The sequence below is a fragment of the Pagrus major genome, chromosome 22, assembly GCF_040436345.1.
Source record: "Pagrus major chromosome 22, Pma_NU_1.0".
NCBI classification, from domain to species: Eukaryota; Metazoa; Chordata; class Actinopteri; order Spariformes; family Sparidae; genus Pagrus; species Pagrus major.
Genome location: NC_133236.1, coordinates 16,034,318 through 16,057,129, shown reverse-complemented (window position 1 = coordinate 16,057,129; position 22,812 = coordinate 16,034,318). Strand labels below are relative to the sequence as shown.

General features: G+C 41.3%; 1 protein-coding gene across 1 annotated transcript in view; it reads right to left on the bottom strand.

Moving 5' to 3' along the window:
* Window positions 1–2,549: 2,549 nt before the first annotated feature.
* gphnb (gephyrin b) overlaps window positions 2,550–22,812 on the bottom strand; it is a 106,135-nt gene continuing 85,872 nt past the window's right edge. Inside the window, exons 9-22 of the mRNA XM_073492961.1 lie at window positions 18,193–18,235; window positions 16,569–16,706; window positions 13,441–13,533; window positions 10,246–10,301; window positions 9,584–9,703; window positions 8,120–8,178; window positions 7,498–7,651; window positions 6,321–6,442; window positions 6,087–6,174; window positions 5,802–5,875; window positions 5,211–5,275; window positions 4,990–5,093; window positions 3,572–3,668; window positions 2,550–2,683 (exon numbers count right to left, since the gene is read on the bottom strand). Coding sequence (XP_073349062.1) covers window positions 2,550–2,683; window positions 3,572–3,668; window positions 4,990–5,093; window positions 5,211–5,275; window positions 5,802–5,875; window positions 6,087–6,174; window positions 6,321–6,442; window positions 7,498–7,651; window positions 8,120–8,178; window positions 9,584–9,703; window positions 10,246–10,301; window positions 13,441–13,533; window positions 16,569–16,706; window positions 18,193–18,235 — 1,347 coding nt within the window. The remainder of the gene's footprint in view (window positions 2,684–3,571; window positions 3,669–4,989; window positions 5,094–5,210; window positions 5,276–5,801; window positions 5,876–6,086; window positions 6,175–6,320; window positions 6,443–7,497; window positions 7,652–8,119; window positions 8,179–9,583; window positions 9,704–10,245; window positions 10,302–13,440; window positions 13,534–16,568; window positions 16,707–18,192; window positions 18,236–22,812) is intronic.

Here is a 22,812-nt window from a genome sequence, read left to right as displayed (position 1 = left end):
GCTTAACCTCTTTTCCTCATTAGGCTCTCGCCTGCCCTGATTCTTAAATACTTACCTTCCTGGAAAGAGAGACACTTAAAACCCCCGTTTGCTTGGATTTATTCATTCCAATGCAGCTGTTTTGTGTTTGTTTATCTAAGAAGTAAAAGTATAATCAGCAAAAATGTAGTTAAAATATCAAAAGTTAAAGCACTGCAGAAACATGTCCTCTGTTACTGATGACATATTGTTTATATTACTGAGTAAGCACCATTTTTGTTGTTGTTTAGTCCTCTGGTTCTCATTCCAGGGACCCCAAAGAGCCACAAGATAAATCTGATGGGTCATGAGATTAATGGGAGAGGACTGTAGACAAAAACAAAAACTCAACTTTATTTTTTGCTTCATTGCATTTTTGTGAAATATTGCACCTCAAACAGTTTATAAGAAATATGTGTAATTCCTGGAACTGCCAACAACTCACACACAGAATAATCTGAAACATGACAAGCTGCCCAAACTAGAAACTTTGAATTTTTGTAAGAGGTCAGAAACCAAAAAAAGGTTGTAAACCACTGGTTTATTCTTTAAAAAGTCTGAAAATATTATGTGCTTGTTATGTAAAACCTTAACCTCCAAGTTACTCATTAGCTGTCATATAAATATAGTGGCGCCTGGGTCTTCAACAGGGCGTCCTCAGAGTTACTTCAGGTGGGCCGTCAAATCATTATTTGATATTATCATTAATACAACATTTTTACATTTTCAACAAATGTAAATGCGTCTGAAATGACAAAATAACATGAATCCAAAATATTATTAGCAAAGACAAAGTTGTAAAAAAAACCACTTAATTTTCACAACATTAATGATGGTCTACCCACGATTCCTCATGCAAGCATGTGAGCAAGCTCACCTCACCGTACGCTAAATCACTGTACAGCACCTATCCACAATAGCAAACTAGTCAGTTATGTATTATTGAAACATATTAGCCAGACAGTTTATACATGGCAGATACACCCACTTTAGTATTTAATCTATTTTTTTTTTTACATGCTAGCTAAGGGGTCCTTGGCCTTTTTTAGAATCAGGCTGTAGAAATACAAATAAACTTAAAATGGAAATATTCAAGTAAAGTACAAGTTTTTAAAAATTGTTTTCAGCCACTTTTCACCACTGCAAAGAGGGAGTTTTTTGACTGACTATTAAGGCTTTTTCTGAAAACCTTTACATTAATGCAGTTAAACACACACATTTGGGAACTGTTTCCACTCGGGTGCTTTGCTCATTGACCTCGATGTTGTTCATTCATTCAAAATTCATGCATTTTTCCAACCTTCAGGCTGCCACCTACCAAACGTTTAGCACCAAAGAAGAAAAATCACTATTTTTTTCTTTAGATATATTTTATTAAAAAAAAGGAAACCCAACAAGAACTTTTTTTACATAATGATCAAGGATTTTTATTATCTTAGTCTCTTTCATCAGTTTCATATCATTACAGAAAATGTTATAGTACAGCGTTGTTCAATGTCTCCTCATTGCTTAATAATTTCCTTAGGAGTGCTGGTCACATATATCTGTACAATATGGTTCTTATTTTTTTCTGTACATTTTTTGTGAAGTTGGTTAAAAAGGCTGTCAGCACTTAAAGAAGCTGTTTCTTTTCTTTCTTTTTTTTATTCTTAAATAGTTGATCAAATAAAAGATTATTTTTCCCAGGTTCAGCTCGCCCCTGGTGGGGGGTTTTGGGGCAGAGTTTACACCCGGTCACCGTGAATATAAGGAAGCTTCAGGGTCTGGGCAGACTGGGGTGTGCCCCCCCACCTCCCCATCCCAACATCACCTCTTCCCTGCCCAGGCATTTGGCACTGCGCACATAAACAAGACTCACAAGATAAACAACAAGCAAAGCTCTTTGTGAAGCCATTATGATGCATACTAATGAGAGAAAAACAGAAGTGTCACCTTGATGGGCGCTCAAAAGAGGAATTGGTCTTGATGTGCCCCCTCTTCCTCTTAGCTGAGCACCATGGGGAATCTGGAGTCTTCCTCAATGTTTTCTTCATTTTCAAAAAACAGATTATTTTTTTCCACTAAAGATGAGAAAATAATAATTTTCTTTTTTTGTCCTGGCAGGCACCTACAGCTGTCTATTAAAATGCTACTGCTATAGATAAGGTCTAGCATTGAACACACAAAGCAATTGCAATGAAAGGAACGAAGTTGCCTTAATATAATAATGATAATAAGAAGAATAATGATAATAATAATAAGAATAATCATAATAATATATTACAGAATAAATCTCTTTTTATAATTAGATTTTTTCATTAAAAGTTATATTTTCTTTGTTTGAAATACTATAATCTTTTTAAATTAATTTTTTCATATGTATCTAGGTTGTGATCAAGATGTTGACTATACCTCAACGTTATCCAAATCAATAAAAACTAGCTGTGCCGTTGCATATTACAGAATAGTCAATGATATGTGGACATGCACCGTGAACCACCCATTCCAACCCTCGCTATATGACGCCGACGCTCCGTCCCTCCGTGATGACATCATAGCCGGCCGATGACCATGACGTCGACCACCTCGCCCTTGTGCAGCTCCACGTATTGCTCTGTTTTTGGAGGTAGCATCAGGAGCCCGTTAGCACTGCGCATGCTCATCAGCCTGCTGCTCACCTGGTTCCCTGTAGCAGAGAGGAGGGGAAGACGGAGGGGACAAAATACTTTCAAATCAGAATCTAACTCATGAGGGAAATTCAGGGTGGTCTCTGTGTTTCATCCAATCATAATGAAACTAAACATAATTAAAAAAGGCCACAAATTCTGTTACATTTTGCAGTCTGAGCCATTCGTTACCTTATTTTTCATTGTCAAACTGGCTACAGAGGCCAAGTGCTGTAATCAGTCACAGATGCAGCAAATGCAAAGGTGGTTGTGGTAATTATGTTTACTTCCAGTGTGTCTTTATAGACTAACAGATAGGAAATAATAAAGTGAATTGTTCACAAGTGATGAAGATGCTCTGAGGTTGCAGCTACCATTATGCCCTGAGTAAAGGCTTTTAAGAGAACTTTTCTAGTTTTTTCTGGCTCATATTAAAGATGCATTATGTAGTTTTGAGGAAGAATTTTTAATCAGAAGAGAAAAACCTTCACTTGTTGGTTTTCCCGACTAAATAAACTACATGAACAAACCTCAAAGGATAACACAATTTCATATTATTTGTTTCAGATTGTTTTGGTGTGAGTTGCCGAGTTTTGGAGGCATCGATCATAAAGATCGTCCGCTTTCTCTTGAATTTAATGGAAGTAGATGGCACTCAGCTTGTGGTGCTCAAGACCTTGCTGTGAGCAGTTTCATGTCAGAACTACTTTCTTTCTACCGAACTACACCTGCTAATCGTATCACGGCGCAGAAGGAGGCGTGCATCCAGTCAGGTTTGTGACAGTGTGGCATGTAAACGGTCATGTCCTTCTTCTCTAGTGAACTTTAACATCAGTTAGCTTCGTTAGACTAGATGGATAAATAGAACTACAGGTAAGAGGAAAAATTGGTATTTCAGTTTTTGGTACCTGTGCTCTGTGCCCACGGCAGAGGCTCCTGGTGATGCCATGTCAGAATGCAGCGGTGGTATTCAGGGCGAGGGTCCAACTTCACATCACAAGACAACTAGGGAATCAAAACAAAGAAAGTGAAATTATAGACTTATACCGGTATCGTATGTCGACGATGACACTTTCATATAGTGGAGAAACATTTAGTTAATTCCAGAGAGTCCTGGTTCTCATTTTATCATCGGATGTTGAAAACCCCACACTGGTATTTATTTTTACAGTTAAGTCGTTCTTTATACTACCAGTTGTGAGTTTTGGCCTCTTCAAAATGTTTTCACTTCACCGTTCACCTTGGAAGCAGGTGAAATCACACCAGAAACCCATCCAAAGTTTTGGACTCCGTAACATTTCATGTTTGTTTAGCATGTGTCCTCGAGGTTTGATTTTCTGAAGCATTTAGAGAATATTAAACTTTCCTTCCAGCACATGAATGTAGTACAATAATTATGGCTAAAAAAAAAAAGAAAGGAAGAAATGAAAATCTTTCAATGAACCAACATATAATAAGTTCAGGTAAAACACCCAAAATCTGCCAAATGTTTTTGAACATTTCTACCAGGAATAAAGGCAAACAGACAGCAGAGGAAACTCTTCCAACTTTATTGGCAAAGGCACAGGGTTTTCCAGAACGCTGGTTGACCTGGGTCTGATGCCATCTGCTGAGGGAAATTATCTGGCTACATCTGTGCTTTCAGGCCATCAGTCCCACCACTAAGTGGCAGTAATGCATTCAAGTTGATTTCTAACTGCTTTCTAACAGCACATGATGTAGCAGAGCTCTCTGGATAGCACCCATGATGGCAGGGGACCAGACCTCTCGCTTGATGATGCTGGTTGGGGACACGAGCTGCGGCTGTTCGGTGTGTGTTCATGATATTATTGTGATTTTTTTCTGACTCTACGATTATGAATATTCATGACCAGGGAGCAGGCCTTCGGGTCAGTGTGGGCCGTGATTGGTTCCTCTGCCAAGTCAAAGCAAAACATGGTGGTCATAAATATGTATCAGGCGGGTGATGAAAATAGTATTAAATCACGAGTTAAGATGCAATGGACTGCAACGATGCACCCTGGAACTTTTAATTCTTCTCTGCTGCAGTTTGTTGCATCTGCACTCCAATACTCAAATAAAGGAAGAGAAACAATATTTTATGCAAACTTTCTTTCCCCCTTTTTTGACTGATAATAGAGACATCGACCCTTCTCTAAATGATGCCTGACAGGATTGACAAGTTTTGTTCTACCTGAACAAAAACTCTGTCTGGTAAATAAACAGAAAAAAACCATGTCTTCGACCACCAGCTCCTCAACAGATGATGAACTTTGTGTGTCTCGGCCAGAGAGTCAGGCTGCCCTGGTCGCCCTGTGCATCCTACCCTCGCTTTAATGATGGTTGGCCTAGGGTCCAAAATGCCCTGCATCTTCCTCAAGGCAGGGATGACAAAAAGATTACAGGTGACAACAGCGGACACGGGGTTTCCTAGGACAGACGGACGGTCAGAGAGAGGAGAGAAAGAAAGAGGAGAGGAAATATATGAGTAACATCTCTGCAGAAGCAGCGGAGTGAATCACTCTTACTCTCAACTTCACACACTACCTGGGAGGGCAAAGATTAGTTTGCGAGCACCGTCCATGTCCAAGGTGGCAAATGTTGTTGGGAGACTGAAAAAGAAAAACAACAAATGTTAATTTTGCTTTCAACCATTACAAAAAAATGCTGTATAATATTTGTTTTTACTCTTAAACAAGTGAAAAATTACTTTTTGTCATGCAGTGTACACCATGCATCAACAGTGTAAGAAGGATTCAGGAATAAGAAAGCCAGACAGGTAAAAAACGATTTTTTTCAACTAAATAAGATGTTAGAAATACTTTTATCCAGATTTTAATATTATTTTTATTGTATACTTTTTGTCTGCGACTGAAAATACATCTGTCCTCTGCACCAAAGGACATAATCTGCACATTGAACCTTTACTGAGATAAAATCTGAAGGAAAGACCCTGAAAGACTATTTATTATTGCTATTTAAAAACTATTCAAGTGTAAAATATATCATAATTTCAAAATGTACAGTATCTGATATTTACGCTGATTATCTCGAATTAAATCCATTCCATTGCAACTGTCATTTAAGAAATTTGAAATTTTGCATCTGTAAAGTTGCATGAGAATAAAGTTTTCTTACCCTGGTTTCATGAAAACACGACCAAAATGGATCTGAGCATGAAGATCAATATCCAGCACCTGTTTAAGGTAGTCCTAAAAAGAGATTCAACAAACATCAGTTAAAAAAAATGCCTTGAAGAATCAGACCTTCACCAAAGAGTAATATTTTAAATCATTATTCTTATTAATAGTTATTATATGTGTTAGTTTCCTGATTTACTCCAAAGTGAAGGCTGTCATTCCCTCCTCCACCACAAGGTGTCAGTAAAACACAGTGTCATGACTTCCTGCTCTGCCGTCATACCTTCTCTCCCATGGACACTCCTCCTGAGGTGATGATGACATCAGCACGGCTGATGCCTTCATTCAGAGCGTTGAGAAGGTCATCGGGGCTGCGGGGCACAAAGAAATACAGACACATGTTCACCAAAAGGTCACAGGAAAGGACATAACGGAGAGAAATGGACAACAGAGAGCTTGTTCTGGGGTAAGTACATCAAGATTATAAACGGAGGTTTAACAAGTAAGGAAGGCGTACTTGTCTCCCACGATGCCAAGATTGATGGTGGGGTAGCCATGCTCCTGAATGGTGGCCAGCAGAGTGGAGCGATTGCTGTCCCTGATCTTCCCAGGATGTAGGTCATCTTCTGGGTTCAGCAGCTTTTACAAAAGATGTGAAGAAATGAAACATAAAACACATACACGCAGTAGTCATCCTGTTTTTAATAGATGTTGGTGAAGAACGGATCAGGATTAAACTTTATTCATAAAATATGCTACGGTGGCAGAAAGTCTGGTGGGTAGAGAAATATTTCAGCCAGAAGAGAGCGGGTTACGACCTTTGCCTTCTTTCATATCATCAATATTCTGTATTAGTTTTATTTTGGAGTTAATGTAAATTGTCTCAGAGCATATTGTATGTCTCCTATTTCAATTCATACATCCTGACCTCCCTACTTTTGAGAAAGAACTCGAAGTCTGACCCTTCTGCTTCTTCGATGAGGAGACCTCAGGAACAACAAGCACTGCTAATTAATACAGTTATCAAAGGAAAGCAACACCACAAATTAACGTGAATCTAATGTAGCAGGTTGGGTTGTCGGCAGACATACTGTATACTGTATGTTGTAAACACCAGCTCTACACAGATATTTGAGTTTTTCTACATCTGTGTCCGAGAAAAAAAATGCAGCAATAGTACTGGACAGAGTGTAAAAATGAGAAGACAAAGTATCTAAACCTCTTTTTCATTTGACTTGACTAGAGGAAGGGAGATGAGGACAATAAACCACTTCATCAGTTCTCAATGTGGCCATGAAGTGGGTGACTCACTGATTTATACAATCCAGACATATCTGCACAACGCTGAGAACAAGGTGTTATGGGTATCTAGAGTCTTCTGAGGATCTTCATGAAGGTTACACACCCCATGACATTGAAACTGCACATCAGTGACACAGAAAATGCACAAATATGATCCTGGCAACTAAAAGAAAACCACCTGGCCGCAGATAAACACATTCCTCACAACTGAAAGCACATGTGAGACGGCTGAGCGCACACTCAGCTCTGAACGTTGGTCTGGTGTTTGCAGTCAACGCAAACAGGGGTGATTGTGCATAAATACGAACGAGGTACACTGTCAGCAAACGATGGCGCATTGTTGTTACCTTTATCTGACAATGTGGGGTAAAATAATACTTCTACAAGCTTACCTCATTTCCTGTGGACATGACGGCCACCACGGGGAATTTCTGGACCTCCACCTCTGTGACTCCCACGGTGGCCAGGAGGCCGATCTCAGACGGGCCCATGTGGGTGCCCTTTGCAAGCACACACTCACCGCGCTTAATGTCATGACCGATAGGCCTAGAGACAGAGAGAGAGAGGGAAGACGACTGAAAAATGCATTGTGCAATTAATTTTTGTATAATCCCTGCTGTGTACTATGAAATCTAAGGAGCAAGGTTAGACAGTGACCTAACAGAGACCCCAAGTGTCGCACAAACAAACATCCTGGTGGAGACATTAAGTGTATTTAGGTATTAGTTTTCTCTCCTGCCTGAACCAGTAATGTAAATGCAAATTAATAAATCAATAAAACATCAATAAATAAATAAATATAAAAAATGATGATGACAATGAAGGCAGGGTGCCAGAAGTATAACTGAAAATAAACTGCGCTTTATACATTTTTTCACTTAAAATAAACTATTTACGATTTACTATGAATTTGATACTACTTACTTAGAGATGTATATTAATGTGGATAATTGACATTGTCGACAAAATCTTCAGTATTGCATAAATAAAATGCTGCTTCCATAACACACTGACCTGATGTCCTGCCCTGGGCGAGCCTGTACTAGGATTCGTACTTCCAGCTCCTCTGTGCCCTAAAAAAAAGTCAAGACAAACCACCTGTCAGATCCATAAAAATGAACAGATGCAGACCAAAATGGCTAAACTTACTCTCGCTGACGTTTTAAAACAACCAGAATCCATTTTCAGTTGCTGAGGTTTTGGTAAAGACTCTATGTACAGGAGTATCTGTGTAAAATTAAATGCAAGTTAAAAGTTCCTCAACCAGATGAATCTGAGCTCATGTCTCATTTGCTCTGGCGTCTGTTCCCCCTCCTGTTCAGCAAGATTTCCACCCGACCTGACCGTGTCAGGCCAATCAACCGTTAATGCAATATTTCTCTAACATAGCGTTTCTCAAGGTGTGGTCCGTGGAGAGCCCCCTAGTGGTCTGCGAGTAGATTTGGTAAAAATATCACGTTTTAAATTAAGTGTTTCTCAAACTGTATGTTTACGACACTGAACGACTCCAAAAGCCTTGTAGTGAGTAGGACAGATGTGTCATCTTTAATATTAAAGCAACTTGTATGTAAATTCAAACATTATTATTTGAATTGGCTGTTCTGGTGTGTTGTCAGACTTCAGCAATGTAACCCAACGTTTTGTGACAGTTTTGTGACACCGCCTGCATCACATATTTGCGCTGACATTACGATTTATGTTAAAAATGAACAGCCGTTGATCGCTATGTCAGACTACATTCTCCAATTCTCCAGTGTGGAGCCAGACATTTCTACACCGATGTCTCCATCCCCTTAAGATTGCAATAGAGACAATGAGTGAGTAGGCTGGGCTATTTTGCAAGACCGTCATCTTATTCGGCTATAATTTGTAATATACTTTTGAAGTATACTGTTTTTGGGGATGTAGGGAAGTCCTTGTCTTTTTTTATTTGTGAAGTGGTCCTTGGTCTGAAAAGGTTTGAGAAACACTGCCCTAATATGATACGATGATTGACAGAGGAGCGTCACCAGTCCAGATTTGAAGTCACACATCACATGTTCCTGCTCTGATCGTTAGTCAGACTAACTGCGTCCGGTCTACAGGTCCATCCAGGGACACAAAACTGCTAATCAGTTATAAATCAAGATTCTGTCACTGCACAGCCCTTTTTTCTTGAGAACGTTTGTGACCAGGGTGCCAAGTTTTTGGTGCTTGAAAAGGGACCAAGAACCACCCCAACTGGAATGTGTGGCTCAGCGTTACATTACACATTTTGTTGCTCTGATTGGTTGGAGGTCAATCCAGATGCATCCAGTGAGATTTTGATCTGTGCCTGCTGAGCGCTCCCTTCATCCAAAATGAATTGAGAGGGATTAGACTAATGTGCATTTGTGAATTAGTGTGGTGATGTCAGGCTAAATTCTGGTTGGGCTTAGTTGACCGCAGCCCTGATTTGGACATGTCTCTGCCTGTATATTGGATAAAAGTCAGACTCACATCTTCAGACTCGCGGAGCAGCTCGGTGTCTTCCACCTGGACTACAGCGTCGGCCCCGCATGGGATCGGGGCACCCGTCGTCACCCTCATCACCTGGCCAGGCATCACTGTGTGGGTGGGCTGTCCAGGATGAAATACATGACTAAAATTAAATTACAAAGAAGGATTAACTACTACTACTAATAATAATAAGTAACTTGCAGACTTTCCCAAAGTTTCACAAAACATTTCTCACAAGCTGATGACAGCTTTGAGCAAAAACATTGGGGAAATCAAACTGCATCGACAGAAATGTATAGACCTAGTTAAGGATATTAAGGCATGCACAGAGCACATGTTTGCATGTGTGCTGAATTAGATCAAGACGGGAGGTCGAGGTAGTCAATAAATCTCAGCAGCCTACTCCTGTCTAACAGGTCTAATCTGTTTTATAGTCTGGCAACACTTTGACTTCAGAGCCCTGCTTTGGGGCGAAGGGCTTTTCATCACCTGCAAAGGGAACACACTGGTGTGCAATTACAGCTGGTCAAGGCGTGAGGTGAAGGACAAAAGTGAAGCACTTTATTTTCATATACAGGTCGTGTGGGTGTTTGTGTGTGGGGGGTCTTTTTTGTGAGCTGGAGAAAGCATGTGTGTGTCGAAGTGTCAACGTGGGCGCGGACCTGCTCTCCAGCTTGGGACTCTCCAATGATGAAGCGGTCGCCCGGGCCGTCAGCCGCTAAAATAAAAGAAAGATTTAACAGCATTACACATGTGTGCAGCTGAAAATGAGCGTGTGTAGGAGTGTGTCATTTAGTTGAGTCATTTTATTTCAGTGGGCTACAGAATGAACAAACAGAAAAAGAAGGAGAGAGACAAACATTGACATTTTTTGTTCTGTAATTAAACATCTTAAAAACAGAGACAGTGTTTTCAATACTGGAATGAACATTCAGTCGAACCCTCTTCCTCTGTGTAAACTTCTAAAATCATGACCTCCACAAGGCATGAGGTGTAGAGCATCCCTTTCAGTGTAGCTACAGCCAAATGGTCTACTTGAGCCAAACTCTTTTACAAACCAAACACACAGGTTCAAGAATGAAGCTCACCATAAAACACAATTAAAACTTTAAAATAGCCTCCGACATTGCAAAATGTCCTTGGTGAGCGAAAAACTTTAATTTCATGGTTTATCATGTAACCTTAACTAAACTAACTAAAAGGATTAAATTGCTCCTCCTTGTTATTAAAAGAACTTCTGCCACTCTTCTCATTGTGAAACACTTCCCACTGGAGGACAACAAACATCTGCTGTTGAAGTGAAAACAGAACTTTTTTCTTTTCTAGTTTTTGACAAATTGACACTATAAAAATATGATGTGTTCACTATTTCCAACCCCCAGAGCCAGCCAGCTCTGAAGCAGTTTGTCAGTAGGACTCTATGCTCGGTCTTCCCTGGATGTTCCCTAATAGATTAAAACTACAGTCAACCCCCAAATCAAAAATACACATTTTTAACTGCTGTGCTATTTATCCCTCTAGATTTTATTAGTGTTAGTTGTAAGTTTTGGGGACATTGGCCGAGAGTTGTCTGCCTCCTCTGAGTTATTATAGAGCTAGATGGCACTCAGCTTGTGGCATTTAAAGGGCCCAAAAAAATTAAAACTCAACAGCAATGGAAAGCGAGAAATTACTTCTGGAAAGAGATGTCACTTTTGAGTTTTTCAAATGTTTATTTATTTATTTTTTTTGCAGTTTGAGCACCACAAATCGAGTGCCATCTAATTCCATTAGATTCAAGAGCAGGCAGTCGTCTCCATGGCCAATATTTCCAAAACTTGCTAAGTCACAAACAATCCAGATGGATAAATAACACTTCAGGTTCTTATTTTAGACTGAACTGCTGCTTCAAGAAGTGTCGGCTTCAGCAGCGTTTTCTCCCGATACTCTCTTGCATCCAGTGACAGCAAAAGCTGTTGCAAATCGGTAAAAGAGCAAAAATACACACTGGTTCTGAAGAAAGCAGTAGGTTGTTTGCTCCCTCCACACCCCAGAGTGTAGGCTCTAAAATTTCTAAAAAATCTGCACATGTATGCCTCGGCAGGCGCCAGGCCCTCAGGACAGGTGCATAAAACCCAGTGAGACCTGCGGTGTTCTGCTCCTCCTCCTCCATCAGCAAGAGCCAACAGCAGATGTTACATGCAAGAGTTTTTGGGTTGCCTGGGGCCAACAAGCTGCCACATTGCTCTCCAGGTTAACAGGCCCCTCAATGTTTTCCAGGACGCCCAGCCAGGCTGATTTCTTAACCAAAACAGGCCGACCAAGTTTTCCTAGATCTTACCTAGAGAACTGCCCTACGGAGTTAGTGCAGCCATGAGAAAGAAACTCTTTGAAACCTATTTCTCTAAACAAAACCCGTCTCTCTTGCCACTTGTCTCCTCCTGGCAGCTATGGAAGACAGCCCCCTCAATCTCTCTCCAGTTCACCCTGGCAGAAGAGGCTTGTTCACGGCTCCTGAGGCAGTTCTCTACTGCCCCAGTGTCCTGTTCATGTCTAATTAGGACAGTCAGGTCATTTGAACAGGAGGAAAGACATACTGGCCTGGTTAGTTCTGCAACTTCCTCTTAAGAAAACACAACAGTGAATCTGTCACACGGACACTGAAGTCTGGCTGAAGTTGAAGCCAAGGACAGGAAGAGATCGGCTGCATCAGCAATTTGCAAATCCATCAATAGGTTTGTGTGTAAAGTCCTTCCTAAGTTCTCTGTACGTACAAGCTAGTTTCAATTGGGTTACGCCATTAAATCTTATGGAATATCTTAACTGAGTAAGACTTAGTATGAGTAAAGCACTAACCAATCAAAAGAAATCAACTCTAACCAATCACAATGTTTGTTTACAATAACTTCCAGGTGGAAAATGCATGTGTCAGGTACTAGCTCACATACAATTTCATTTTCTTTTCTCATTATGTTGTGTAGTGTAGCCCATACATCTCACTCATTTAAAATGCATGTCTGGTGCTTTAATATCTGATTAATAAAAACACTCTTCCTAATGTCAGGTTGGAAGCCTAATGAAGGCTAACTATAGGGCCACAGACAAGAAACAAATGACAGCTGGAATCTACCCAAAACAGTGGTAACATGTTGCTGTTAGATTTGGTTTATCAGAGATGACAGCAAAGCTACACAGGACTGAAAAAAGGCACAGCAAAAACGCCAGACAGGTCGGATCACAACATTTTTACAGAAAACAACGCAAATCAACTGCCAGTTTTCTACCCAGAAGCACGATGGAAGTGTTGCATCAGTGGTAGCAGAACCTTCTCAAAATGTTTTAGGATGTTTAACTTAACTACTAATCCTCTGTTAATGTAGGTATGACTTTGTTTGATTGATGTGCGAACAGGCATAAACGTGTGTTTCAAAATTAGTACTAGTGTTCATACAGTTAAAGATCATTTAGAACAGCTGACGCAACAACCACCTTCAGAGCTTCTTCTGTGCTCCATAAAGGTTCCTCAAGATAAAAAACATCACAAAAAGTCCTAACAAGGACCAGGGTTGGATTGTCTTTTCTATTGTGGTTTTAGGGAACAATCATTGTGCCATATGAGCAGAATGAGCTACCTCTTTTTGTGTAAATTGGTGTCCTTCTGTAGTCTACTTTGAAACAGTTTCCATTTCTTTTAAAGCTAGATGTAATTGAGGCCTGAGTTTGAATATTTCAACTGTTGTTTCACAGCTTTTTTTATACGACTTTCATCTTATCTACATGATTTCAGTGAAACTGGCTCTAAAGAAAAAAATAATTCAACTGATCTGAGACGGATGGGAACATATTTCATTTCACCCGCCATAATATACGGTCCTTACCTCTCACAGCATAACCATCCTTGACAGAAGCAGGGAAGGGTGGCAGGTTGTCTTTGGCATAAACGTCCTGAGCCAGGACTCGACCCATCCCATCTGTGGGAGAAGAGGAAGAACATGGGTGTGAGGAGAAGCTGGGTGAGGGGTGGTGGAGCGGGAGAGCGACAGCTGGAGAGAGAAAGAAAGACAGAGGGGTGAGCGAGACAGTGCATTTGATTCAGATGAAGATACAGAAGGGCATGTGTGCCGGAGGTGTGTATATGTATGTGTGTGTGTGTGTTTCAAATGTAGACATAGTGTGACACCACGCATCAGGATCTCTCTGCATGACTCACCACCTGACCAGCACACAGGGACACACACACACACGCACACACACATACACTCTCTTTCCCTATTTCTGCTTTACTGATTCACACACAACAAGTGGAGGCTTGCAAGTGACCATCCAGATTTCCTAAGCACTTCCACCAGCCAGACAACTTAAAACACTCAGGAAACATTTGTGTAGGAAGAACAGAGAGTCTGCACAGTGACAATAGCACAGAGAGAGTGAGGGAAGAGAAGAAAGACAGAAAAAGACAGAGTGAGAGTGGGTGGAGGAGAAACATCCTGGCACTAAAATACCTTAAGCTGCTGTGTGGCTATATATAGCATTCCTCAGAGCCTTTATGTTATGATTATGTGGGTGTTAATATGAAGATCTTAGCTTTGATATCAATGAGTTGAAGGGGAAAAAAATATGCATGAACACATACAGACACCCACACACATGCATACAACACACCAGCTTACTAGATGACAGTCTTAACGAGCTGCTGTAAATAATGCAACCCAGTGGCAGAGGAAGACACACGTGCTTGTTGTCCAATCCTTACATCTTTTTTTAAGGCAGCAGCATTTCATCTGAGATATTCTGGTGTACTCCTTCCAAGCCGCTATCTAAACAGCTTGTTAAAACTGTGTGTTGAAGCTGAGTTGTGAATATAAATAGAACAGAGGTGATGTCTTGTTGCAGAAGCAAGATATACATTTATTCGGATGCTAAAAGAAACAGGACTTTGAGTGTCGGTACAGGTTTTAAAAGGGTTACATAATAGTCATTAAATCAAGGGGCATTGTGACATCACTCATCCTACTCGTGCCTCAAGAAACAAATTAATACATTTTCGAGGAGAGTGAGAATGAATGTGCATGCATTTTAGGAAATGTGCTTATTCACTTTCTTTCCAAGTGTTTCTTAAGAGGATTAATTAAATTTAATGTCTGCGGAGTAAATATGAAGCTAACGTTCCCATAGCTAGTTAGCTTAAATGCACAGTATAAAAGTCGACCAGCTGTGGAGGAGAGAGAGACTGTCTGGAGGAATAAACACCTGGAGTCACATCGGATTCTGCTCTGATCCCGGGTCGTTTACCAACGGGAAGAGAGCTCTGAGATTACTCTTTAACTTTTTGGATTAAAACGTGAATCATCTTCACTTCTGTTTATTAACCTGACTGCAACAGTGATCTGCACAGGTGACCTCCACTGTCAGGCGTTTATGTTCTGTAATGCTGAGTGGAGCTGGGTAGGAAATGTAATTTACTTCATGAATGTACCGGGGAAAGACGAAAGAGGACCAGAGTGTGAGTCCTGAGTTAACAGACACACACTACCTGAATCTGTGATCCCACGGTTAAACATGATTCTCTGATGGTGAATACACAATTAAACAACCACCATTGCTAATAAAAATCTATATGACGTGACAGCGATTTTTTAAAGTTTTATTCACAGCAAGTTTAATCTGGCTCGCCACCTTCTCTATGCCGAAATTAGTGACAAAAGACCGAATGAAACGCACCTGTAACCTTCAGTAAACTTGTGTATTTCTCTTGGTTTGAAAATTGTTGTTCAAAGGTAACGTGTGACCTCCTCCTACTACTTCTAAAGCTCTCTACTTAACATGTTGTATTGTTGTGCGAGTGGTTTTTTACAGACCCAGGCTAGCTCCCCGTGTTCACAGTCTTTTTGGCTTAGCCTACCAGGCTAACCGGCTGCTGGTGGTAGCTTTATATTTAGCATTCACACACGAGCTTGATATTGATCTTCTTGTCCAACTCTCACCAAGAAAGTGTGTAAGTAAGTGTATTTCCCACAATCCAAAATTATGAATGAATTAAACAAAAATACAGTGCACACACACACACACACACACACACACACACACACACACACACACACACACACACACACACACACACACACACACACGTGCGTACGCATATGCAGGCCCCTCTAAATCCAGCAGGGGAGCTGCTCCAGCTGTTGTCTCTCTAAATATTTCATCTCTCATATCCCATCTTCCTTTCGTCCTTAGCCCACTGTCCTCCTGCAAATCCTGCGATTCACTCTCCTCTCAAAGAACATGAAACATCACTTTACACCTGGGAACAGGAAAAGTGTTCCTTCTACCATCATTGATCTAGAAGTCATGTGCGCCGCAGGCTTTTATTGCACCAATCCTCGCTACCCCATCTTCAGAGATGAATTAAAGAGTGTGTGTTTTCCCCTCTGGCTCCTCAGCCTGCCTCTGTGTCACCCTGCACTCTGCCAGAAGGCTGACGAGACCCACAGGTGCTAAACTAACTTCTCTGTGTATGTCTGTTTAGACATGCAAATACATTAAAATACAACAACAAAGATCCATTAAAAAACATTACATTTGAATATATCACGCTGAATTATTGTAAAAACAAAAGATGACAACTAAAATTAACTTGCAACTTAAGCATGTGACTAAAAGGACAAAAGTAGATGTGTGTATGTGTGTGTGTGTGTGCGTACGTGCGCATTTGATCGTCTGTGTGACTGATACTGTGGCATGCAGACAGAGACTGCTGATTCAGTAAGGTGTCCAGTTGTGGATGGAGAGTGTTTAAATGCTGTCGTGTGAACTTAGCGAGCGCATGTTGCTGCATCGATCTGAAAGGTGTGACACGTCCCAGCATGCTCAGTGGCTGATGTCAGCAGACATAATAGGAAGACAAAATAGAGATGCCAAGGGGGCGAGATTAGCAAATTTAGCACAATTAAGCGAGTGTGAAGCTTTCTGCAGCATGAAAGCGTAAAACGTCCGTCCTCTGTACCTCTGTAGTTGATGATCTCAGTGCCCAGGACGGCGGTCATCTCCAGCACAGTGATGAAGGCCTTGTCCATGGAGGTGAGGGGGAAGGGGGACATGCGGTGCCTTCGGGCCACCTTGGTGATGTCCACTGCACTGTGACCTGAGTAGACATGTGACATTAGATACACTGTCATGAAAAGGTTCCCACAAAAAAACACAAATATTTCACACACTATTTCAACGCATTAAACACTTAAGCACATAAGATAAAAAAACAAAACACATTTAAAACATTTTTTTAACCGAGATTGCTTCCAATTAACCTCCTTGCCTTTTCTGTACTGCAATTTGCTGCTACTTATGTGGGAATATACGGAGAAAACTTAGTTTCTGAATGTCTTTTCCCTGGAAGGAGTTTTCCAAAAGTTCCATTTTCAAGAACCTAAAACACTGTTAACATGTGTACCAAGGGCCAGAACGCATAGGAAAAGCTACGTTTTAAGAAATACCTGTGTACGTGTGGACAGGGCCTTACTTAGCTACTTTCCACCACTGTATTTACACATGACATAAATAAGTAAATATTGTGCAAAAGAGTGATTTTCACACACAGCTCTAGACCCTAACTTTAAAATTTAAGCCTATCATCAATCAGAAAAACACCCACTTTTAGCATTTTAATTCTTAATTTAGACAGTTTGAAAGTTGGGAGAGAGATGAGAGAACGCTGCTGGGACTCAATCCCGAGACAGGGGAAGCATCTATGTGGCTCCAAAGGCGGGGAACTGAACCACTCAACTATCTCTGGAGACAAAAGCAGTATTTTAAGAATCTTTTGGCCCGAGAGCCATAAAAAAGAGAGAAATTCAAACTGATCTAAACGCAGTGGGTTTGCTTTAAAGGTCAAATTTCAAAACTCTGGAAATGATATATATGCACACATGCTACAGTTATATAAATAAACACATGTGATCTAATGTGTTTCCACGTCACTGTCACCAAGATAACTGGATTAACATGATTTATTTTCTCCGCGCATGTACGCATATATGTGCAATAAGACAATCTGAATGCCACGAGGAGGGATTGGCAAGAAGTAGTCCTGCTTGTGGCACACAGCTGGATGATAGCAGTGCTCGATATCAGCAACGTTGGTCTAATAATACCGCTGTAATAATTCCAAAGGTAAAAGGAACAAAGCAAGGTGTAACTAATATGTAATCTGCTCTCTCTCTCTCTCTCTCCTTCCCTCTTTTTCTCTCTCTGCCTCGCTCTCCCTCTGCCTCTCTGCCTCACAGCGAAGAATAGGTGCTGTGCTTTGATTTCCCTTGACCCAATTTCTTTCCTTTAAACATACACTTACGCTTCCACAGCATATTCTGATGCTTAACATGAGGCTTAACAACCTCTGGCAAAACATCACAGACACACACACAGACACACAGACACACACACACAGGAACACAGCAGCCACACACAGCCGAACACACAAACCATCCTCGCATTGTCACAACACATGCGCATTTAAAATCTATTTATGTGTGAGAGCACATACAGACATGACATACAGAGGAAAGAGAGAGAGAGAGAGAGAGAGAGAGAGAGAGAGAGAGAGAGTGCTCTTGAATTGTAAACTTGGTACTCACTTGATCTTAGGATATTTTCTTTGCTGCTGCATCGTGACTGCACCTAAAGATGGAGAGAGCGATTGGGGAGAGAAAGACGAAGGGCAAGAAGAAAGAGAGAGGGAGAGAGAGAGAGAGAGAGAGAGAGAGAGCAGAGGTAGTGGTAATTTGAGATAACTGTGCTGCTCTTTTGACATGCTTGAGATGAGAAGCTGTTTATACAACAGTCAGAAGCATTGGCAAGAGCCGTGTCACACTACACTGTGCACTTTGTCCTGCTTGTTGGGAGATGGCTGCATCTCCCGCATTGCCATTATCGTCACTTACTGTACGCTAACATCGTCATATCACAGGTGATATTCACGCTGATAAATGCACTGACATGTCACATCACTATCAGATTAGAGCACTAAGAGGAATATACGGACAAAGGCAACAACATACAGAGTGACAATATTGTATCACAAGGTCATAACAAGATGTATTAACTGTGCTAACATCAAATGTAGTGGAAATGTAGTGTCGAGTATAGATATAGAGTGGCTGTTCAGATGTGGTGCAGGACGGTGAGATTTCTCTGGAAATCGCTGAGCGCTCAACTACTCGTAATCTATTAAGGTAAGGTGGGGAGGAGAGCGGAGTGGGTTAAAACTGGGCTGAGCTTCCCAAAACCATCTGGAGACAGCAGCAAACTGTTGGTGAGTGAATGGAGAACAAACAGAATTAAAACTGGTGCCAAATTGATTATCTCTGCCAAGAAGTACAACAAAAGGAATCCATGGCGGAGATGAAACAAAGACCACATTTCCTATCAACCCTGTTTCTTCCTGTCAAAAAGAGACATTGATACGTTGTCCCAATTCCATACAACATAGTGATAGTGGGAAGTGAAGTGTGTACTGTTTGTAAACGGTCATAGAGCAGTTTAATGTTATTGTAATTACAACAAATCAATATAGTTGGACTGAATTAGAATCTTTTCAATGCCTGTTAATCTATTGGTTATTTTCTCCATTAATAGAATAGTTGTTTGGTCTACAAAATGTCAGAAAACAGCGAAAAATGTTGATCAGTGTTCCCAAAGCCCAAGGAAACGTCCTCAAATGTCTACAACCCAGCTTACTGTCATAATGGCAGGCCAGTCACCAGGATAAAATCTTGGCGTTTAACAATTTGTGCGACGCCACTGGATATTTTTAAGGAGTTCTCGGGACATTGTCTGGCCGTGTTTGTGGCCACAAAAACAGGTATTTTAAGCCAAAACATGATTTTTTCCAAACCTTATTCGTAGTTTTTGTGATCAGATCTAATCAGATCATAAGCACAGCGTTGTCACAACATATCATGGCAAATTGAACCAAAATAAACATAAAGCTGCAATATAACAAAATGAGAAGTTTTAACACATCTGTGGTTTGAAGAGACAAACATTTTTGCAAGGAGTAAAAAAGAAACCATATAATTTCCACATTTAAGAAGTTGTGATGAGATGACATAGACTCTTTTCTTAAAAAAATTACTCAAACTGATTAAGCGATTAACAAAATAGCCAGAAGAAGTGGTACATGGACGCACCAGCGGTCCCTTTTTCATCTCACCGTTGCTGTTAGGAGCCGCCGACCTCCTTGTGATCATTCTGTTTGTTCGTGGTATTTATAGAAAAATAACAGAACACCTTTGCACTGATGTAACAGATTCAAGCTCCTTGTAAAGAAGACGCTTTTGTGAAGCTCAGCCTCAGGGAATGACTTGGTAAGGGAAGGAGAATCACAAGTTGAAATTTATCCAGGTTTGGCTCAGAACAGTAGAAGTATTTCTTTATACAACTACACCGATATACAGTCGGTCTGGGTGCAGTGAAAGCAGTTAAATATAACCAAAATTAAATCTGATGCCAAAATTCAGGGCAGATATTTACACAAGTGTTTGTTTGCTTTAAAAATTGTCTTTTGGCCAATGTTAAGTTGAATTTTTGGGTAATTTTTGTCGTTTCTGCCTACTCGCTGGCCTGTCGACCTTCATCCAGATGTTTTGACTGACATCATTAATTGCCTGGTTGTCTGTCAGTCACGTTCTGTCTGCCCTCACCTGCTTTCCTTTGCTGCAACTGCTGCATCTCAATCACCTCTGCAACCTGCCGTTATCATCACATAAGCTGGGTGTGGGCAGTGTGTGGTGTATGGAGAACCTAAACACCCATGGTGAAGGTGAAGGTCTCTCTACCCATCCACCCACCCACCCACCCCTTTCTCCCTCCTCCCCTCCCTCACCGCCATCATAGCTAGGCTAATACTGTGACACCACTGGGCACCAAACAGCCAAGGTGAGAGGGTGGAGAGATGGGAGGTGGGGCAAGGTGGGTGGGATGGTGGAGGAGGAGGAGGAGGATGAGGAGGGATGGAGAGACAGAGAGATAGAAAATAACAACAGGTAGGTAGACAGAGAGAGAGAGGGCAGAGCGTGGAAGGATGGTGGATCAGCATGACGTGGTCCCACAGCCCGGAAAGAAAAGAAACAAACGAAAACAGGAAGCACGGACTAGACAGACTTCACTAAACTACAGAGCCGAGACACAGCAGAAAGGAGGGAAAACAGGAAGAAAAGAACAAAAACAATAAAGACCACTAGAGCGGCCTGATGGCATCTACTTAACAGACATCCAGCACACCAGACATAGCTACTGAAAGCAGAGCATGTTAACCGGAGAAGACAGAAACAGAGATAGGCGGACAGATGGAGGAAGAGGAAGAGAAAGTGAATGACAAGAGACAGAAAAAGTGAGTGAGGAAGAATCCTAACAGACCGGACAGAGAAAAAGTGAGACAGTGATGAGAGTGAACGACAGACAGACAGATAGAGAGACATACAGAGAGAGAGAGTGAGCGAGAGCTAGAGAGAAAGCTAGGCAAGCGAGGAGGGAGAGGAGGAGGAGGAGGAGGAGGTGGGGGTGGGACACAGAGCGGGGCGTTTGTTTTGCGCGCTCCTCGGAGGAGGGTGAGGGAAAGGAGGAAAAAAGGGGGGAAGTGGGGAGGGGGCGGGATAGTTACTCGAGAGCTGAAGGTCCTCCTGCGATCATCTTTAAGCCCCTCCAACCTACACTGGAGCTAGTGGAGATAAAGCATCGAATCACAGGCATCAGTGCATCTGTCCCGGCAACCACAACACTACAGACAGACAGACAGACAGGACAGACAGACAGACAGACAGACGGACAGACGGACGAGAGGACAAACAGACAAGACAGGCATCCACTACGACAAGCAACCCTATAGCAGGAGGAGGGAGAGGAGCAGCAAGGAGAGAACTGAGATAGAAAGAAGGAAAGATAGAAAGAGAGAAAGCATAGTGGGCTTTCAGAAGGCATAATGCACCCTGTGGCAGCCATACTGGAGGCCCTGTGAGCCTCTAAACACTGAAGATGAAAACCGATGCCATTTTGAATTGTATAACTTTACTTAGTCAAAAAATGTTTGAACTGTTCTTGACTTGGAAGTAATGATATATAGTAACCCAAAGCACGATCTTTTCCTAATCCTTACCAGGTAGTGCAGAAACCAAAGTTACGTAAGCTTTATTTTGAAAGTCTACAAGGACGTTGCATATGTTTAAAAAAGTGACTCTGGAGGGGGAGGCAGAGTGTCATAATTTGAAGTTTAAAGCCACTGACCAAGCTGCTATATTTAACAAGTTGGGAGTCACGTCAGTTGTGTTTTATTTTGAAAATTAACCAGATGCTCTGTGCCATTCCTGTGTCTGACGTCCTGTCTGGCTCGAGGTGCTCTGTGCAGCAGCGTACGCCTCTATCAAAAATAGACTCGGCGTGTATTCTCTGTGTATCAGAACGGAGAGCCGTTTCTGTGACGCTTCTGAAACATGCCATGGCGCACCTGGTGGAACCACAGGTCTGTATCTGCTGGATCGGCCCTGGTGGCCGTGTCGCGACTGGAACACGATGCAGACGTGCCCTGTGGAATCTGGGGCTAACCGATTAGTCCTACAGCTCCATTGTTGTCCAAACTGGGTTACATGTTCCTTCATTACCATGAACACACACATATTGTAGTTTATTCTAAGTCAATCCTACATACACCATCCTCCTGCTGTAAATACTCACTAGCGAACCAAATGTGTATCAATCAACAGCTGAAAAATAGTCCCAAACAAATGAGTTATTGTTGGGAACTATTTACTCTTGATTGAGTAAAGTGCCCACGTGTTTTAGGAAAAGTCTAAGCCGTTTTTAAAAGTGAACTTTCATTTTTGTGAACAAGATTTACAGATTTATGGAGTCAGTAGGAAATAATGGACTTTGGGCCACATAAAGGCTCGAGACTCAACAAAGTTTCAAGAGGCAAACAAAACATTTTTCTTTTTTAGATTTGTTGACAGTAAGAAAAACATGGAATAATACCAGCCTTATTGTCTTAATCCAAATATTTAATTTAGCTGAATCTGAAGGGTGCTGATTGAACTATGCTAGTGACAAAGCCTCCTTCACACCAGATATTTCCTACAGTATTAGTAATCATAGTAGTAATGGGTGCATGTCAGGTAAATCAATTCTTTAACTTTTTGATTTGAAGCAAAGTTGTGAAACAGCTTTACTGAAAAAAAATCAGACCTGGCTGACCTACTTGAGCC